This window comes from Cetorhinus maximus, chromosome 33 (genome assembly GCF_964194155.1).
Source record: "Cetorhinus maximus chromosome 33, sCetMax3.hap1.1, whole genome shotgun sequence".
Lineage (NCBI taxonomy): Eukaryota > Metazoa > Chordata > Chondrichthyes > Lamniformes > Cetorhinidae > Cetorhinus > Cetorhinus maximus.
The window spans coordinates 11,317,488-11,336,955 of record NC_135911.1 but is presented as its reverse complement, the minus strand read 5'-3'; the positions used below and the strand labels follow the sequence as shown (position 1 = coordinate 11,336,955).

General features: G+C 50.8%; 1 protein-coding gene across 1 annotated transcript; it reads right to left on the bottom strand.

The window, feature by feature from the left end:
* Positions 1-4,964: 4,964 nt before the first annotated feature.
* LOC144671653 (trypsin-like) lies at positions 4,965-10,848 on the bottom strand. The gene is made up of 4 exons (XM_078533659.1): positions 10,655-10,848; positions 8,870-9,129; positions 6,342-6,478; positions 4,965-5,179 (listed from the first exon to the last, which is right to left on the bottom strand). Exons 1-4 carry the CDS (start codon positions 10,846-10,848, stop codon positions 5,030-5,032), a joined length of 741 nt encoding a protein of 246 aa, XP_078389785.1. The 3' UTR covers positions 4,965-5,029.
* Between the last annotated feature and the right edge of the window lie 8,620 nt (positions 10,849-19,468).

Sequence of the window (19,468 nt, the reverse complement as noted above, 5' to 3'; positions counted from 1 at the left end):
TGCTTGGCGGGGATGTGATGAGGCAAATAGGTGCAGCCCACAAGGGATGGAGGGTCCCTGTGTGATACATCTACCGTGAGTGTCCGCAGCTCGAGGAACTCCAGCTCAGGGACTAATGAGCTGGAGTCCGGGCTTTGGACTCTGCGATGCATCTAGGGTGCAGGAGGTGGAGAGGTGTGGTCACCTGGATTGTGTTGTCCCCAGAGGCGGTCACAGCCCTTAGGCTGGAGTCCTCTGATTGTACTTATGTCAGTATGTTTGTATGACTGTGTGGCCATAAGATTTGTGTGGGAGAATTGGGTTTCTATTCATGGGGTCTGTCACCAGTACTGGGGAAACGGGGAGGGTTGTAGGGGCTGGAGGAGGTTACAGAGATAGGGAGGGTTGTAGGGGCTGGAGGAGGTTACAGGGCTGCGGAGGGTTGTAGGGACTGGAGGAGTTCACATAGGTGGGGACGTTTGTCGGGGCTGGAGGAGGTTACAGAGATAGGGAGGGTTGTAGGGGCTGGAGAAGGTTACAGAGATGGGGAAGGTTGTAGGTGCTCGAGGAGGTTACAGAGATAGGGAGGGTGGTAGGTGTTTGTGGAGGTTACAGAGTTAGGGTCAGTTGTAGGTGCTGGAGTAGGCTACAGAGATAGGGAGGGCTGTTGGAGTCTGGGTGTGGTTATATAGATAGGGTTGTTTGTAGGGGTCTGGAGGATGTTACAGAGATTGGGAGAGTTATAGGGGCTTGCGGAGGTTACAGATATCACGAGGGTTGCATGGGTTGGAGGTTATTACAGAGTTAGGGAGGGTTGTAGGGGCTGTAGGAGGTTTCAGAGATAGGGAGTTTTGTAGGGTCTGGAGGAAGGTTCAGAGATAGGGAGTGTTGTAGGGGCTGGCGGAGGTTACAGAGATGGGGCTTGTTGTAGTTGCTGGAGGAGGTTATAGAGATAGGTTGAGTTGTTGGGGTTGGAGTAGGATACAGAGATAGGGAGTGTTGTAGGGGCTGGAGGAGGTTGCAGAGATAGGGAGGGTTGTGCGGTCTGGAGGATGTTACAAAGATAAGGAGAATTGTAGTGGCTGGAGGAGGTTACAGAGATGGGGAGGGATGTTGGGGCTAGAGGAGGTTACAGAGATAGTGAGGTTTGAAGGGGCTGGAGGAGGTTACAGAGATGGGGAGGGATGTAGGGGCTGGAGGAGGTTACAGAGATAGGGAGGTTTGAAGGGGCTGGAGGAGGTTACAGAGATAAGTCAGGTTGTAGGGGCTGGAGAAGGTTACAGCGATAGGCAGGGTTTTATGGACTAGAGGAGGTCACAGAGATTGGGAATGTGGTAGGGGCTGGAGTTGTTCACAGAGATGGGGAGGCTTGAGCTGCTGGAGGAGGTTACAGAGATAGGGTGGGTTGTGGGAGTTCGAGGAGGTTACAGAGATGGGGAGTGTTGTAGGGGCTGGAGGAGTTTGAAGAGATAGGGAGGTTTGTAGGTGCTGGATGAGGTTACAGAGATAGGTTGGGTTGTAGCGGCTGCAGGAGTTTACAGAGATATGGAGTGTTATAGGGGCTAGAGGAGTTTACAGATGGAGAGTGTTGTAGGGGCTGGAGGAGGTTATAGAGATAGGTTGGGTTTTAGGGGCGGGTGGAATTTGGATGTTAGTGAGTGTTGTAGGTGCTGGAGGAGGTTACAGAGTTACGGTGGGTTGTTTGGGCTGGAGTAGGTTGCAGAGAAATGCAGTGTTGTCGAGGCTGTAGGGGGTTATTGAGATATGGAGGGTTGTAGGGTCTGGAGGCGGTTACAAAGATAAGGAGAATTGTTAATGCTGTAGGAGGTTACAGAGATGGGGATTGTTGTAGGGGCTGGAGGAGTTTACAGAGATAGGGAGGTTCATAGGGCTGGAGGAGGTTACAGAGATAGGGAGGGGTGCAGGGTCTGGATGAGGTTTCAGAGATGCGGACGGTTGTCGGGGCTGGAAGAGGTTGCAGAGATAGGGATTGTTGTAAGGCCTGTAGGAGGCTACAGAGATAGGGACGGTTGTAGGGGCTGGAGGAGGTCACTGATATGGGGAGAGTTTTAGGGGCTGGAGGTGTTCACAGAGATGGGGAGGGTTGTAGGAGCTGGAGGAGGTTACAGAGATAGAGAGTGTTGTAGGGGCCAGAGGAGGTTGCAGAGATAGTGAGTGTTGTAAGGGCTGGAAGAGTTTACAGAGATAGGGAGTGTTGTAGGGGCTAGAGAAGGTTACAGCGATCGGGAGGCTTGTACGGGCTGGAGGAGTTCACAGAGATGGGGAGGATTGTAGGGGCTGGAGGATGTTACAGAGATAGGGAGGATTGTAGGGGCTGGAGGATGTTACAGAGATAGGGAGGATTGTAGGGACTGGAGGAGGTTACAGCGATAGGAAGGTTTGTAGGGGCTGGAGGAGTTTACAGAGATGGGGAGGGTTGTAGGTGCTGGAGGTGGTTACAGAGATAGGGAGAATTGTCGTGGCTGGAGGAGGTTACAGAGATGGGATTTGTTGTAGGTGCTGGAGGAGGTTACAGAGATAGGGAGGGTTGTGGTGTCTGGAGGATGTTACAAAGATAAGGAGAATTGTAGTGGCTGGAGGAGGTTACAGAGATGGGGAGGGATGTTGGGGCTAGAGGAGGTTACAGAGTTAAGGAGGGATGTAGGGGCTGGAGGAGGTTACAGAGATCGGAAGGTTTGAAGGGGCTGGAGAAGGTGACAGAGATAAGGCAGGTTGTAGGGGCTGGAGGAGGTTACAGCGATAGGGAGGGTTGTAGGGACTAGAGGAGGTCACAGAGATTGGGAGGGTTGTAGGGACTGGAGGTGTTCACAGAGATGGGGAGGCTTGAGCTGCTGGAGGAGGTTACAGAGATGGGGATGGTTGTAGGGGCTGGAGGATGTTACAGAGATAGGGAGGGTTGCAGGTTCTGGAGGAAGTAACAGAGATAGGGATGGTTGTGGGTGTTCGAGGAGGTTACAGAGATGGGGAGTGTTGTAGGGGCTGGAGGAGGTTGAAGAGATAGTGAGGTTTGTAGGTGCTGGATGAGGTTACAGAGATAGGGAGGGTTGTAGCGGCTGCAGGAGTTTACAGAGATATGGAGTGTTTTAGTGTCGGGTGGAGGTTACAGAGATAGGGAGTTTTGTAGGGGTTGAGGAAGTTACAGATGGAGAGTGTTGTAGGGGCTGGAGGAGTTTACAGAGATAGGGAGTGTTGTAGAGGTTGGAGGAGTTTACAGAGACAGGGAATGTTGTAAGCGCTGGAGAAGTTTATTCTGATTGTACTTATGTCAGTGTGTTTGTATGTCTGTGTGGCTGTAAGTTTTGCGTGGGAGAATTGGGTTTCTATTCATGGGGTCTGGCACCAGTACTGGGGAAACGGGGAGTATTGTAGGGGCTGGAGGAGATTACAGAGATAGGGAGGGTTGTAGGGGATGGAGGAGGTTACAGGGCTGGGTAGGATTGTAGGGTCTGGAGGAGTTCACAGAGGTGGGGAGTTTTGTTGGGGCTCAAGGAGGTTACAGAGATAGGGAGGGTTGTAGGGGCTGGAGGAGGTTACAGAGATAGGAAGTGTTGTAGGGGCTGCAGGAAGTTACAGAGATAGTGAGGATTGTAGGGGCTGGAGGAAGTCACAGAGATGGGGAGGGTTGTAGGGTTGGAGGAGGTTATAGAGATAGGTAGGGTTGTAGGTGCAGGAGTAAGTTGGTGACATAGGGAGGGTTGTAGGTGCTGGAGGAGGTTACAGAAATAGGGAGGGTTGTAGGGGCTGGAGGAGGTTACAGAGATGTGGCGGGTTGTAGGGGATGGAGGAGCTTACAAAGATGGGGAATTTTGTTGGGCCTCGAGGAGGTTGGAGTGATAGGGATGGTTGTAGGTGCTGGAGGAGGTTACAGAGATAGGGAGGGTTTTAGGGTCTGGAGGTGTTTACGGAGATAGGGAGTGTTGTAGGGGCTGGAGGAGGTTACAGAGATTGGGAGGGTTGTAGGTGCTGTACGAGGTTACCAAGATAGGGACGATTGTGGGGGCGGGAGGAAGTTGGAGAGATCGGGAGTGTTGTAGGTGTTGGAGGAGGTTACAGAGATAGGGATTGTTTTAGGGGCTGGAGTAGGTTACAGAGATGGGGAGGGCTGTAGGTGCTCGAGGTGGTTACAGAGATAGGGAGGGTGGTAGGTGCTTGAGGAGGTTACAGAGTTAGGAAGAGTTGTAGGTGCTGGAGTAGGTTACAGAGATAGGGAGGGCTTTTGGAGTCTGGGGGTTGTTATAGAGATAGGGTTGTTTGTAGGGGTCTGGAGGATGTTACAGAGATTGGGAGAGTTGTAGGGGCTTGAGGAGGTTACAGATATAACGAGGGTTTTATGGGTTGGAGGTTATTACAGAGATAGGGAGTGTTGTAGGTGCTGGAGGAGGTTTCAGAGATAGGGAGGGTTGTAGGGGCTGGAGGAAGGTTCAGAGATAGGGAGGAGGTGAGGAGGCCATGGAAGGATTTGAAAAGCAGGATGGGGATTATAAAATCGATGTGTTGCCCGACCAGGAGCCAATGTAGATCAGCGAGCAACAGGGGCTGCTGGGTACACGAGACTTTGTGTGTGTTAAGACACGGGGACAGCAGATTTTTGGATGTGTTTAAGTTTACGGAAGGAGAAATCTTTGGAATTCTCTCCCCCAGAGAGCTGTGGATGCTCCATCGCTGAATCCATTCAAGACGGAGATGGATAGATTTTTGGGCGCTAAGCGATAAGGAGGGAAAGCGGAGTCGAGGTCGAGTATCAGCCATGATCGTATAGAATGGGGGAGGGAGGCTCGAGGGGCGGAATGGCCTCCTCCTGCTCCTATTTCTGACATCCCTCTGAGGAAGGCAGATTGCCGAGAGGAATGTTGGAATAGTTACAGTCTGGAGGCAGCGAGGGGATGGATGTGGGATTCTGCACGTTCCAAAAGAGATGTAGCAAAAAAAGAATCCAAATGCAACACAACTTGACAATCAATCTTTATTGGGAACTTGCAACATTTTCCTTTCCCTCATTGCAGGTAGTTTCAGGGTTAGGATTCTCCGCTCAGTTTTCAGCCATGACCCTTTGGATCCAGTTGTTGTAGTTACAAACTTTCACAAAGACGCTGGGATGATCCTCCATAGCACAGTCGTATCCCCAGGAAGTAATGCCTTGTAGCTCCCCATTACAGACCACAGGTCCCCCTGAGTCTCCCTGCAGCAAAAAAGACATGGAGTGTAATTCGGAGTGAGATAGACAAAGTGATAATCGGATGGTCATCCGTAGCTCCCCCGGGATCCCGGTGTGGGACCCGAGCTCGCTGGGTGGTACTCTGTCCGCACAATCAGGAGGTTACGGGTCTGAGTCCCAGTCCAGAGCCCCAAAGGACAAGGCTCAGTGCTGAGGGAGTGCTGCACTGTCGGAGGGTCAGTACTGAGGGAGTGCTGCACTGTCAGAGGGTCAGTACTGAGGGAGCGCTGCACTGTCGGAGGGTCAGTGCTGAGGGAGTGCTGCACTGTCGGAGGGTCAGTGCTGAGGGAGCGCTGCACTGTCGGAGGGTCAGTGCTGAGGGAGTGCTGCACTGTCGGAGGGTCAGTACTGAGGGAGTGCTGCACTGTCGGAGGGTCAGTGCTGAGGGAGCGCTGCACTGTCGGAGGGTCAGTGCTGAGGGAGTGCTGCACTGTCGGAGGGTCAGTACTGAGGGAGTGCTGCACTGTCGGAGGGTCAGTGCTGAGGGAGTGCTGCACTGTCGGAGAGTCAGTACTGAGGGAGCGCTGCACTGTTGGAGGGTCAGTACTGAGGGAGCGCTGCACTGTTGGAGGGTCAGTGCTCAGGGAGTGCTGCACTGTTGGAGGGTCAGTACTGAGGGAGTGCTGCAAGGTTGGTGAGTCATTATTGTGTTAGTGCTGCACTGTTAGCTGGTCAATACTGAGGGAGCAATGCACAGTCAGAGGGTCAGTACTGAGGGAGCGCTGCACTGTCGGAGAGTCAGTAATGAGGGAGTGCTGCACTGTCAGAGGGTCAGCACTGAGGGAGTGCTGCACTGTCAGAGGGTCATTACCGAGTGAGCGCTGCACTGTCGGAGGGTCAGTACTGAGGGAGTGCTTTACTGTCAGAGGGTCAGTACTGAGGGAGTGCTGCACTGTCGGAGGGTCAGTACTGAGGGAGTGCTTTACTGTCAGAGGGTCAGTACTGAGGGAGTGCTGCACTGTCAGAAGGATAAAAGGGCCAAATAGCATCCTTCTGCTTCTACGCACCCTCAAATTCAGACATTCCCCATCCCTCAGGGAGAGGTAACCCCTGTCTCTCAGCTTGAGACACTTCCTATCGCTCATGGTTTGATGCATTCGGTCTCACACTGTCGGGCCACTCTTACCTGGCATGTGCTCTGTCCTCCCTCCCAGTATCCTGAGCAGAACATGTTGTCCGTGAAGTAGGGTGGATAAGCTTTGCGGCAATCAGCATCAGGCAGGATGGGCTGATTCAGGCACTGTAGGACTTCGGGATATTGTACTGAAGGGAAAAGAAATGAGTCAGCACAGTCCGATCCAAACGTGACTCTCCTCCTCCTACGTGCAAGCGACTTAATCAATAGTCTTGCTTACTGAGTGTTGTGTACAGAGCTCTGGTTAAAGCATACACTGGGCATTGAATCCAGGTCTGCTCGCCAAGACACAAAGAGATGTTGGGTTACTGTAGTCAGGGTGGTGAAGAACCTCGTGGCCAGGAGAAGGAGAGCTCAATATGAAACACTGGTGGCCGTCTAGAGAACTGACAATGTGCAATTGGCAGTGGGACATCCCTTGAGGTAGAAGGGATTAAATTGACAGGCATTTGCCAATCGGCAATTGAACTCTGAATGAGCTCAGCATTTCGATCAATGAGAGGTTGCCCTGTTAAAGGGACAGGCCAACTTAATCAGCAGCAGAATAACTCATTGTGCCCATGTGTAGACTGCTATTAACACCACCTTAATAACAACAGCATACTTGAATTTATATAGAACTGTTAACTTTATAAAACATCCCAAGCTGCTTCATAAGAGCATGAACAAGCTAAATTTGGCATCGGGCTACATAAGGAGATATTAGGGACAGATGAACCAAAGCTCAGTTGAAGGGGTCCGTTTTAAGGAGTATTTTAAAGGGGGAGAACGAGAGAGAGGCGGAGAGGTTTAGGGAGGGAATTCCAGAGATTAGGGCCCCCAGGCAGCTGAAGGCACGGCCGCCAATGGTGGAGCGATGGGAATCGGGGGATGGTCAAGAAGGCGGAATTGGAGGAGAGCAGAGATCTCGGCGGATTGTTGGGGTTGGAGGAGGTTACAGAGAAAGGGAGGGTTGTAGGGGTTGGAGGAGGTTACAGAGAAATGGAGGGTTGTAGGGGCTGGAGGAGGTTACAGGGATAGGGAGGGTTGTAGGTGTTGGAGGAGGTTACACAGATAGGGAGGGTTGTAGGGGCTGGAGGAGGTTACAGAGAAAGAGAAAGTTGTAGGGGCTGGAGGAGGTTACAGAGATAGGGTGGGTTGTAGCGACTGGAGGAGGCTGCAGAGATAGGGAGGGTTGTAGGGGCTGGAGGAGGTTACAGAAATAGGGAGGATTGTACGGGCTGGAGGAGGTTACAGAAATGCGGATGTAGTGGCTGGAGGAGGTTACAGAGATAGGGAGGGTGGTAGGGGCTGGAGGAGGTTACAGAGATAGGGAGGGTTGATGGGGCTGGAGGAGGTTACAGAGATAGGGAGTGTGGTAGGGCCTGGAGGAGGTTACAAAAGATCAGGATGGTTGTAAGGGCTGGAGGAGGTTACAAAGATAGGGAGGGAAAAGCCATGGAGGGATTCAAAAACAAAGGTGTTGTTGGGAGTGTTGTAGCGGCTGGAGGAGGCTACGGATATAGGGAGTGTGGTAGGGGCTGGAGGAGGTTACAGAAATAGGTAGGGTTGTAGGGGCTTGAGGAGGTTATTGAAATGGGGATGTAGTGGCTGGAGGAGGTTACAGAGATAGGGAGGGTGGTAGGGGCTGGAGGAGATTACAGAGATAGGGAGGGTTGTTGGGGTTGGAGGAGGTTACGGTGATAGGGAGTGTGGTAGGTGCTGGAGGAGGTTACAGAGATCAGGATGGTTGTAGGGGCTGGAGGAGATTACAAAGATAGGGAGGGAAAAGCCATGGAGGGATTTAAAAACAAAGGTGTTGTTGCTAAAATCAAGCTTAATTGGTTCTGGGTGTTGGGCTGTGAGCACAGGTTTTGGGACAAATGAGGAGAGACTGGAGTAGCTGGGATTGTTCTCCTTAGAGCAGAGAAGGTTAAGGGGGAGATTGAATTGAGATGTTCAAAATCATGTGGGCTTTGGATAGAGTCAATCAGGAGAAAGTGTTTCCAGCGGCAGGAGGGTCGGTAACCAGAGGGACACAGATTGAAGAGAATCGGGAAAAGAACCAGAGGGGGAGATGAGGAGAATTATTTTTTTTGACACAGCGAGTTCATGTGATCTGGAAGGCGCTGCCTGAAAGGGCGGTGGAAGCAGATTCAACAGGAACTTTCCAAAGGGGGAATTGGAGAAATACTTGAAGGGAGGGAAATTATAGGGCTATGTGGGAAAGAGCAGCGGGGAGAGTGGGGACTCATTAGATAGATCCTTCAAAGAGCCGGCACATTTCTAGTAAATCTCTGCAATTGTCTCCAAAGCTGGGACAGGTCTCCAGGGAGCAGTGATGTCTACATTTCAGTTATGCCTGGAAAGTGAAGTATTATTGCTTGATCGCACATTCCAACACCCCCCACTGCCCTCCCACCCACCATCCCCTCAAACCAGCGCAGTATTCATTCAGGTTCTAACCAACAGCCCCCCAACTCCAACTCGCCTTCCCGCTCCCCCCTCCACCAACCCCTCACCTCCCTGGCCCTCCTTACCTCCGTTAATCACGAGATTCCCCCAGCCAGAGGTGATGCATCCAGTCCCGGCTGTGGCACACTGGCTGGGCAGAGGGATGGGCCTGACGTACCGGTCGAATTTGGCGGGCCAGGCGAGTTTGAGCAGCATGATGTCGTTGTTGAAGTTCATGTGGTCGAACCTGGGGTGCACGATGGCCGAGGCCACTTGGATTCGCTGCTCCGTCCCCTCGGGGTGAGAGAGGTTGTGTTCGCCCAGATGCGCCACGAGGATGCTGGCCCTGGGCAATCAGAGGAGAAGTGCTCAACACTGTCATTTCCCCACTTCCTGTTTCCCGGAAGCCGCCGAATGGTTATCGCGCAGCTGGAGGCCATTCAGCCCGTCGTGTCCCTGTCTGCTCTCTGAAAGAGCAACTCACCTAAACCCATCCCCCCTGTCCTTTCCCCGTAACCCTGCAAATGTTTCCCCTTCGGATAACATCCTGATTCCGTTTCGAAAGCCTCGATTGAACCTGTCTCCCTCAAACTCTCGGGCAGTGCATTCCAGATCCTAGCCACTCGCAGGGTGAAAAAGTTTCTCCTCATGTCTCCGTTGCTTCTTTTACTAATCCCCTTAAATCTGTGTCCCTCTGGTTCTCGATCCTTCCCCCCAATGGGAACGGTTTCTCCCTCTCTACCCAGTCCAGACCCCTCGTGATTTTGAACCCCTCTATCAAATCTCCTCTCCACCTTCTCTTCTCCAAGGAGAGACATACATACAAACATACACCAACATACAAACATACACAAACATACATACAAGCATACATATTCCCCAAGGAGAACAGTCCCAGCTCCTCCACTCTCTCCACATTAACTGAAGTTCCTCATCCCTGGATCCATTCTCATGAATCCTTACTGCCCTCTCTCTAATGCCTTCACATCCTTCCTAAAGTGTGGTGCCCAGAGCTGGACACAATCCTCCAGCTGAGGCTGAAGCCCGTGTTTTGTATCTGCTGCTCCTCTTTGGCTTGCTCCTTCCTTTCACTTTGACCCCTGTTTTAATCATTAATTTTGGGTCCTTCTGGCCAACAAGAATAAGAAAAGAATGTAGAGGAGGCCAGTGTCAAACTGCCCCCTCACTACCCGGGCATTAGTCATCTGGAGTTTTGCCTTTTTTTGGAGGTTTTTGGGGGATGATGAAGTTTCTATATAGCGTTTTTGGAGGGTGAGTGCACATATTGTGATACAGAAAGTATGAGAAATGTCTGCAAGAGAACCCTTATTACTCCATCATTGTTTATATGTGTGCGCTGTAAGATTGTATGCTTGGACATCTGTATGTTCATGTTTTTGTCTCTGTATCATTCAGTGTTGATCTGTGTATGATTGTATATGTTTGTATGTATGTTTGTCTATGTTTGTATGTTTGTGTGTGTTTGTGTGTGTTTGTGAGTGTTCGTATGTTTGTGTATGCTTGTATGTATGTTTGTGGGTATTCGTGTGTTTTTGTATGTATGTTTGTGCATGCTTGTATGCATGTTTGAGTATGTTTGTATGTATATTTGTGGACATTTGTATGTTTGGGTATGTTTGCATGTATGGATGCTTGTGTATGGTTGTGACTGTATGTATGTGTATGTATGTAGGTTTGTGAGTGTTTGTATGTTTATGTATGTTTGTATGTATGTTTGTGAGTGTCTGTATGTTTATGTATGTTTGTGTATGTTTGTATGTATGTTTGTGGACATTTGTATGTTTGTGTATGTTTGTATGTTTGTGTATGTTTTTATGTTTGCTTGTTGCTGAGATAATCTCTGGACTTACGGTTGGTAACAATGAGCAGCTGACACTATCCACTGGTGGTTTATCAGGGAGCCCCCACACCAGCGATTCCCATTATAGGTCAGAAAAACCTGCCAGGGCATAGAGTGAGGATAACAATTCTGGCCGTTAATGATCTTCACATTCGCAGGAGCAGCAGCTGAGTAAAGAAAAATACAGAGAGTGAGGTTCATCATCTGATTGCACCCACGCACCCACAGTCACACACACACACTTACACACAATCACACACAAACACACACACACTTACGCAGTCACACACACACACACGCTTACACACAATCACACACACACAAATACACACACTTAAAAAATCACACACATACTTACACATATCTACACACACACACATGTACACAGTCACACAAATACACACAGTCACACAAATATGCACAGACACACAAATACGCACAGACACACAAATACGCACAGGCACACAAATACGCACACACCCACAGTCACACACACACCCACAGTCACCCACACACCCACAGTCACACACACACACACAGTCACACACACACACAGTCACGCACACACACAGTCACGCACACACACCCAGACACAGACAGTGACACACACACACACACACACTTACGCACAGGCACGCAATCACATACGCACAAATACTCACACTTACACACAGTCACACACACACACAGTCACACACACACATAAGTACACACATACACACAAAGACACAAACACAAACTACACACACACATGCACGCAGTCACACGCACGTGCAAATACACACACTTACACACAGACAAACACACACAGTCACACTCACACATAAATCAACACACACACACGCACACACAGTCACACACACATACACACTCTGAGACACACCCACTCACAATACATACACTTACACACTGTCACACACACACAAATACACACATTTACTCACAGTAACAAACATACAAATACACACACTTACACACACAGAGTCACAGTCACACACAAATAAAGACACAATCACACTCACACACAAACACACACACCCAGTCTCACACGTGCAGGCACATACACGGACACACACACATATACACACACACAAATACACACACTCATACACATAGACACACGGAGACTCACTCACACACGCACGTACATACTTACATTCAGACACACGCACACAAACACACACACACTCACAAATGTACACGCACACACAAACACACATCCATTCTGTCACAAACACATACACACAATCTCATACACACACACAAATACACACACCCACACCTGTACATGTACACATAAAGACACACACACACAAATACATACACTCACACACATACACACGCTCACGTATGCACACACTCAGACACTTAGCAAAAACAACATTTACGTTTCTATAGTGCCTTTAACATAATGAAACAGCTTCACAGGGTTGATTATCAAACAAAGTATCTCGCTGAGTCACATAAAGAGACATCAGGGACAGGCAGCCAAAGGTTTAGTCATAATGATTGGATTTTAAGAGCGTTTTAAAGGAGGAGGGAGAGAGTGAGAAAGAGAGACATAGAGAGGTGGAGAGGTTTAGGGAGGGATTTTCAGAGTTTAGGGCCCCAGGCAGCTGATGGCACGGCCGCCAATGGTGGAGCAATGGGAATCGGGGGATGGTCAAGTGGCCGGAATTGGAGGAGAGCAGAGATCTCAGAGGGTTGTAGGGACTGGAGGAGGTTACAGAGATAGGGAGGTGAGATAGGGAGGTTTTTAGGGCCTGGAGGAGGTTACAGGGATAGGGAGGGTTGTAGGCGCTGGAGGAGGTTACAAGGATAGGGAGGGTTGTAGGGGCTGGAGGAGGTTACATAGATAGAGAGGGTTGTAGGTGCTGGAGGAGGTTACAGAGAAAGGGAGGGTTGAGAGGGCTGGAGGAGGTTACAGAGATAGGGAGGGTTGTAGAGGCTGGAGGAGGTTACAGAGATAGGGACTGTTGTAGCGGCTGGAGGAGGTTACAGAGATAGGGAGGGTTGTACGCGCTGGAGGAGGTTACAGAGATAGGGAGGGTTGTAGGGGCTGGAGGAATTTTAAAATCAATATGTTGCTCACCAGGAGCCAATGCTGGTCAGCGAGCACCAGAGATGATAGGTGAGTGGGACTCAGTGCGAGTTAAGACACGGGCAGCAGAGGTTCGGATGACATCAAGTTTCCGGAGGGTGGAACGTGGGAGAACAGTCAGGGATTTGTCAGAATAGCCGCATCTGGGGTCAATGCTGGATTGGATGAGGGTTTCAGCAGTAGATGAGATGAGAGGAGACGGGGTCGGGGTGAAGCTGGGAAATGTTGCGGAGGTGGAAGTAGGAATGGTTTGACAGTGAGCAAATCTGGGGATCAAATGTGACCCCGAGGTTACAAGCTGACAGGTTCAGTCTCAGCCTGTTGCCAGGGAAAGGAATGGGGATGGGTAGCCAGGGAGAGGAGACATTGCCAGACAAGCAGCCACGCTTGTGGACCCCCACACACACATTTCAGTATATCTGTGATCATACCTGCTGCTCCCAGGAGCAGGGTGAAGAGGAAAGCCTGCATCTTACAGCTTATCCCAGCGCAGGGAATGATCCCAGTGAAGCTCCTGTCCTTTATATATGTGGCTTAAAGTGACAGTCCCAGCATTCGGACGTGGCTAATCATGAATCAGCTTCAAGACCTCGTTTCAGAAGCAAATTCTGGACGGAGAGACGCTTGCATCTGTTGACCTCAGGTCTGTATTGATACGTTGTCCAGGCACAAACCCTGAATCAATCACCATTACGGGACAATCAATCACTATAACTGGACAATCAATCACCATTATTGGACAATCAATCTCCATTACTTGTCAATCAATCACCATTACTGGACAATCAATCACCATTACTCGACACGTCCACCCTGCACGCAAATTACGATAAAAACTTGCATTCCGATAGCGCCTTGGACAAATTAAAACCTCCCCCCACCACCGAGGTGATTCGCGGGGATGTGTTGAGGCAAAAAGGTGCAGCCCACAAGGGATGGAGGGTCCCTGTGTGACACATCTACCGTGAGTGTCCGCAGCTCGAGGAACTCCAGCTCAGAGACTAATGAGCTGGAGTCCGGGCTTTGGACTCTGCGATGCATCTAGGGTGCAGGAGGTGGAGAGGTGTGGTCACCTGGATTGTGTTGTCCCCAGAGGCGGTCACAGCCCTTAGGCTGGAGTCCTCTGATTGTACTTATGTCAGTATGTTTGTATGACTGTGTGGCTGTAAGATTTGTGTTGGGAGAATTGGGTTTCTATTCATGGGGTCTGGCACCAGTACTGGGGAAACGGGGTGGGTTGTAGGGGCTGTAGGAGGTCACAGAGATGAGGAGGGTTGTAGGGGCCGGATGAGGTTACAAAGTTAGTGAGTGTTGTAGGGGCTGGAGTAGGTTACAGAGATATGGAGTGTTGTAGGGACTGCAGGAGGTTACAGAGATGGGGAGCGTTTTTGGGGCTGGAGGAGGTCACAGACATGCGGAGGGTTGTATGTGCTGGAGAAAGTTGAAGAGATAGGGAGTGTTGTAGGGGTTGGAGGAGTTTACAGAGATAGGGAGTGATGTAGGGGCTGGAGAAAGTTACAGAGTTTGGCAGTGTTGTAGGGGCTGGAGAAGGTTACAGTGATAAGCAGGGTTTTTGGGGCTGGAGGAGTTCACAGAGATGGGGAGGGTTGTAGGGGCTAGAGGTGTTCACAGAGATGGGGAGGGTTGTAGGGGCTAGAGGTGTTCACAGAAATGGGGAGGGTTGTAACTACTGGAGGAGGTTACAGAGATGGGGAGGCTTGTAGGGGCTGGAGGAGTTTACAGAGATAGGGAGATTTGGAGGTAGTGGAGGATGTTACAGAGATACGGAGGGTTGTATGGGCTGGAGGAAGTTACAGAGATAGAATGAGTTGTGGGGTTTGGAGGTAGTTACAGAGATGGGGAGTGTTGTAGGGGCTGCAGGAGGTTACAGAAATAAGGAGGGTTGTAGGAGCTGGAGGAGTTTACGGAGATAGGGAAGGTTGTAGGGGCTGGAGGAGGTTTCAGAGATAGAGAGAATTGTAGTAGCTGGAGGAGGTTACAGAGATGGGGATGGTAGTTGGGGCTAGAGGAGGTTACTGAGATATGGAGGGATGTAGGGTCTGGAGGAGGTTACAGCGATAGGGAGGGTTGTAAGGACTAGAGGAGGTCACAGAGATTGGGAGGGTTGTAGAGGCTGGAGGTGTTCACAGAGATGGGGAGGCTTGAGCTGCTGGAGGAGGTTACAGAGATGGGGATGGTTGTAGGGGCTCGAGCATGTTACAGAGATAGGGAGGGTTGCAGGTGCTGGAAAGAGGTTACAGAGATAGGGTGGGTTGTATGTGCTGGAGGATGTTACAATGATACGGACGGTTGTACGGGCTGGGTAGGTTACAGAGATAGGGAGGGTTGTGGGGTTTCGAGGAGGTTACAGAGATGGGGAGTGTTGTAGGGGCTGGAGGAGGTTGAAGAGATAGGGAGGTTTGTAGGTGCTGGATGAGGTTACAGAGATAGGGAGGGTTGTAGCGGCTGCAGGAGTTTACAGAGATATGGAGTGTTTTAGTGGCGGCTGGAGGTTACAGAGATAGGGAGGGTTGTAGGGGCTAGTGGAGTTTACAGATGGGGAGCGTTGTAGGGGCTGGAGGAGGTTCTAGAGATAGGTTTGGTTCTAGGGGCGGGTGGAATTTGGGTGTTAGTGAGTGTTGTAGGTGATGGAGGAGGTTACAGAGATACGATGGGTTGTTTGGGCTGGAGTAGGTTGCAGTGAAAGGCAGTGTTGTAGGGGCTGTAGGGGGTTATCGAGATATGGAGGGTTGTAGGGTCTGGAGGTGGTTACAGAGATAGGGAGGGGTGTAGGGTCTGGAGGAGGTTACAGAGATGCGGACGGTTGTCGGGGCTGGAAGAGGTAACAGAGATAGGGATTGTTGTAAGGCCTCTAGGAGTCTACAGAGATCGGGAAGGTCGTAGGGGCTGGGGGAGGTCACAGAGATGGGGAGTGTTGTAGGGGCTGGAGGAGGTTGAAGTGATAGGGAGGTTTGTAGGTGCTGGAGGAGGTTGCAGAGATAGGGAGTGTTGTAGGGGCCAGAGGAGGTAACATAGAAAATGAGTGTTGCAGGGTGTCGAGGAGTTTACAGAGATAGGGAGTGTAGTAGGGGCTGGAGAAGGTTAGAGAGTTTGGCAGTGTTGTCGGGGCTGGAGAAGGTTACAGAGATAGGGAGTGTTGTAGGGACTGGAGGAGGTTACAGCGATAGGGAGGGTTTTACGGGCTGGAGTTGTTCACAGAGATGATGAGTGTTGTAGGAGCTGGAGGTGTTCACGGAGATGGGGAGGGTTGTAACTGCTTGAGGAGGTTACAGAGATGGGGAGGGTTGTAGGGGCTGGAGGAGTTTACAGAGCTAGGGAGATTTGTAGGTGGTGGAGGATGTTGCAGAGATACGGAGGGTTGTATGGGCTTGAGGAGGTTACAGAGATAGAGTGAGTTGTGGGGTTTGGAGGAAATTACAGAGATGGGGAGTGTGGTAGGGGCTGCAGGCGGTTACAGAGATGGGGTTTGTTGTAGGTGCTGGAGGACGTTATAGAGATAGGTTGAGTTGTATTGGTTGGAGCAGGTTACAGAGATAGGGAGGGTTGTAGGGTCTGGAGGATGTTACAAAGATAAGGAGAATTGTAGTGGCTGGATGATGTTACAGAGATACAGAGGTTTGTAGGTGTTGGCGGCGGTTACAGAGATAGGGAGGTCTTAAGGGATTGGAGCAGGTTAAAGAGATAGTGCGGTTTGTAGGGGTTAGAATAGTTCCCTGAGATAGGCAGGGTTGTACGTCCTGTAGGTGGTTACAGAGATAGGGACGGCTATAGGCGCTGGAGGAGGTTACAGTGATAGGGAGGGTTGTTGGTGCTTCAGGAGGTTACAGGGATAGGGAGGGTTGTAGGGGCTGGAGGAGGTTTCAGAGATAGGGAGGGCGGTAGGGGCTGGAGGAGGTTATAGAGATAGGGAGTGTTGTACGGGCTGGAGGAGGTTACAGAAATAGGGAGGGTTGTAGAGGCTGGAGGAAGTTCCAGAGATAGAGAGGGTAGTTGGGGCTGGAGGTTACAGAGATAGGGAGGGTTGTAGGTGCTGGAGGAGGTTACAGAGATAAGGAGGGATGTAGGTGCTGGAGGAGGTTACAGAGATAGGGAGGTTTGAAGGTGCTGGAGGAGGTTACAGAGATAAGGCAGGTTGTAGGGGCTGGAGGAGGTTACAGCGATAGGGAGGGTTGTAGGGGCTGGAGGTGTTCACAGAAATGGGGAGTGTTATAGGGGCTTGAGGTGTTCACAGAGATGGGGAGGTTTGCAACTGCTGGAGGAGGTTACAGAGATGTGGAGAGTTGTTGGGGCTGGAGGATGTTACAGAGATAGGGAGGTTTGTAGGGGCTGGAGGATGTTACAGAGATACAGAGGTTTGTAGGTGTTGGCGGCGGTTACAGAGATAGGGAGGTCTTAAGGGATTGGAGCAGGTTAAAGAGATAGTGCGGTTTGTAGGGGTTAGAATAGTTCCCTGAGATAGGCAGGGTTGTACGTCCTGTAGGTGGTGACAGAGATAGGGACGGCTATAGGCGCTGGAGGAGGTTACAGTGATAGGGAGGGTTGTTGGTGCTTCAGGAGGTTACAGGGATAGGGAGGGTTGTAGGGGCTGGAGGAGGTTTCAGAGATAGGGAGGGCGGTAGGGGCTGGAGGAGGTTATAGAGATAGGGAGTGTTGTACGGGCTGGAGGAGGTTACAGAAATAGGGAGGGTTGTAGAGGCTGGAGGAAGTTCCAGAGATAGAGAGGGTAGTTGGGGCTGGAGGTTACAGAGATAGGGAGGGTTGTAGGTGCTGGAGGAGGTTACAGAGATAAGGAGGGATGTAGGTGCTGGAGGAGGTTACAGAGATAGGGAGGTTTGAAGGTGCTGGAGGAGGTTACAGAGATAAGGCAGGTTGTAGGGGCTGGAGGAGGTTACAGCGATAGGGAGGGTTGTAGGGGCTGGAGGTGTTCACAGAAATGGGGAGTGTTATAGGGGCTTGAGGTGTTCACAGAGATGGGGAGGTTTGCAACTGCTGGAGGAGGTTACAGAGATGTGGAGAGTTGTTGGGGCTGGAGGATGTTACAGAGATAGGGAGGTTTGTAGGGGCTGGAGGATGTTACAGAGATACAGAGGTTTGTAGGTGTTGGCGGCGGTTACAGAGATAGGGAGGTCTTAAGGGATTGGAGCAGGTTAAAGAGATAGTGCGGTTTGTAGGGGTTAGAATAGTTCCCTGAGATAGGCAGGGTTGTACGTCCTGTAGGTGGTGACAGAGATAGGGACGGCTATAGGCGCTGGAGGAGGTTACAGTGATAGGGAGGGTTGTTGGTGCTTCAGGAGGTTACAGGGATAGGGAGGGTTGTAGGGGCTGGAGGAGGTTTCAGAGATAGGGAGGGCGGTAGGGGCTGGAGGAGGTTATAGAGATAGGGAGTGTTGTACGGGCTGGAGGAGGTTACAGAAATAGGGAGGGTTGTAGAGGCTGGAGGAAGTTCCAGAGATAGAGAGGGTAGTTGGGGCTGGAGGTTACAGAGATAGGGAGGGTTGTAGGTGCTGGAGGAGGTTACAGAGATAAGGGAGGGTTGTAGGGGCTCGAGGAGGTTAGAGAGATAGGGAGGGTTGTAGGGGCTGGAGGAGGATATAGAGATAGGGAAGTTTGTAGGGGCTGGAGGAGGTTACAGAGATAGGGAGTGTTGTAGGGGCTGGAGGAGTTTACAGAGATAGGGATGGTCGTAGGGTTGGAGGAGGTTACAGTGATAGGGAGGGGTGTAGGGTCTGGAGGAGGTTACAGAGATAGGGAGGGTTGTAGGGGCTGGAGGTGTTCACAGAAATGGGGATGGTTGTAGGGGCTGGAGGAGGTTACAGAGATAGGGCGGGTTGTAGGGGCTGGAGGAATTTTAAAATCAATATGTTTCTAACCAGGAGCCAACGCTGGTCAGCGAGCACCAGAGATGATAGGTGAGTGGGACTCAGTGCGAGTTAAGACACGGGCAGCAGAGGTTCGGATAACATTAAGTTTTCGGAGGGTGGAACGTGGGAGAACAGTCAGGGATTTGTCGGAATAGTCGCATCTGGGGGCAATGCTGGATTGGATGAGGGTTTCAGCAGTAGATGAGATGAGAGGAGACGGGGTCGGGGTGAAGCTGGGCAATGTTGCGGAGGGGGAAATAGGAATGGTTTGACAGTTAGCAAATCTGGGGGTCAAATGTGACCCCGAGGTTACAAGCTGACAGGTTCAGTCTCAGACTGTTGCCTGGGAAAGGAATGGGGATGGGTAGCCAGGGAGAGGAGACATTGCCAGACAAGCAGCCACGCTTGTGGACCCCCACACACACATTTCAGTATAACTGTGATCATACCTGCCGCTCCCAGGAGCAGGGTGAAGAGGAAAGCCTGCATCTTACAGCTTATCCCAGCGCAGGGAATGATCCCAGTGAAGCCCCTGTCCATTATATATGTCGCTTAAAGTGACAGTCCCAGCAATCGGACGTGGCTAATCATTAATCAGCTGCAAGAACTTTTTTGAGAAGCGAATTCTGGAAGGAGAGACGCTTGTAGCTGTTGACCTCAGGTCTGTATTGATACATTGTCCAGGCACAAACCCTGAATCAATCACCATTACAGGAGAATTAACCTCCATTACTGGAAAATCAATCACCATTACTGGACACGTCCACCCCAAACGCCAGATGTTAAATGTCCCACAGCTGAAGTGTAGGAAAGTTGTGACAAAAGCTTGAATTCCGATAGC

Coding starts and splice junctions, on each gene's coding strand:
- LOC144671653 (XM_078533659.1), bottom strand. CDS start 10,848: ATGATGAACCTCACTCTCTGTATTTTTCTTTACTCAGCTGCTGCTCCT. Junction 9,130..10,654: donor GCTGCTCATTGTTACCAACC/GTAAGTCCAGAG, acceptor CTGATTGCCCAG/GGCCAGCATCCTCGTGGCGC. Junction 6,479..8,869: donor GAATCTCGTGATTAACGGAG/GTAAGGAGGGCC, acceptor TTTTCCCTTCAG/TACAATATCCCGAAGTCCTA.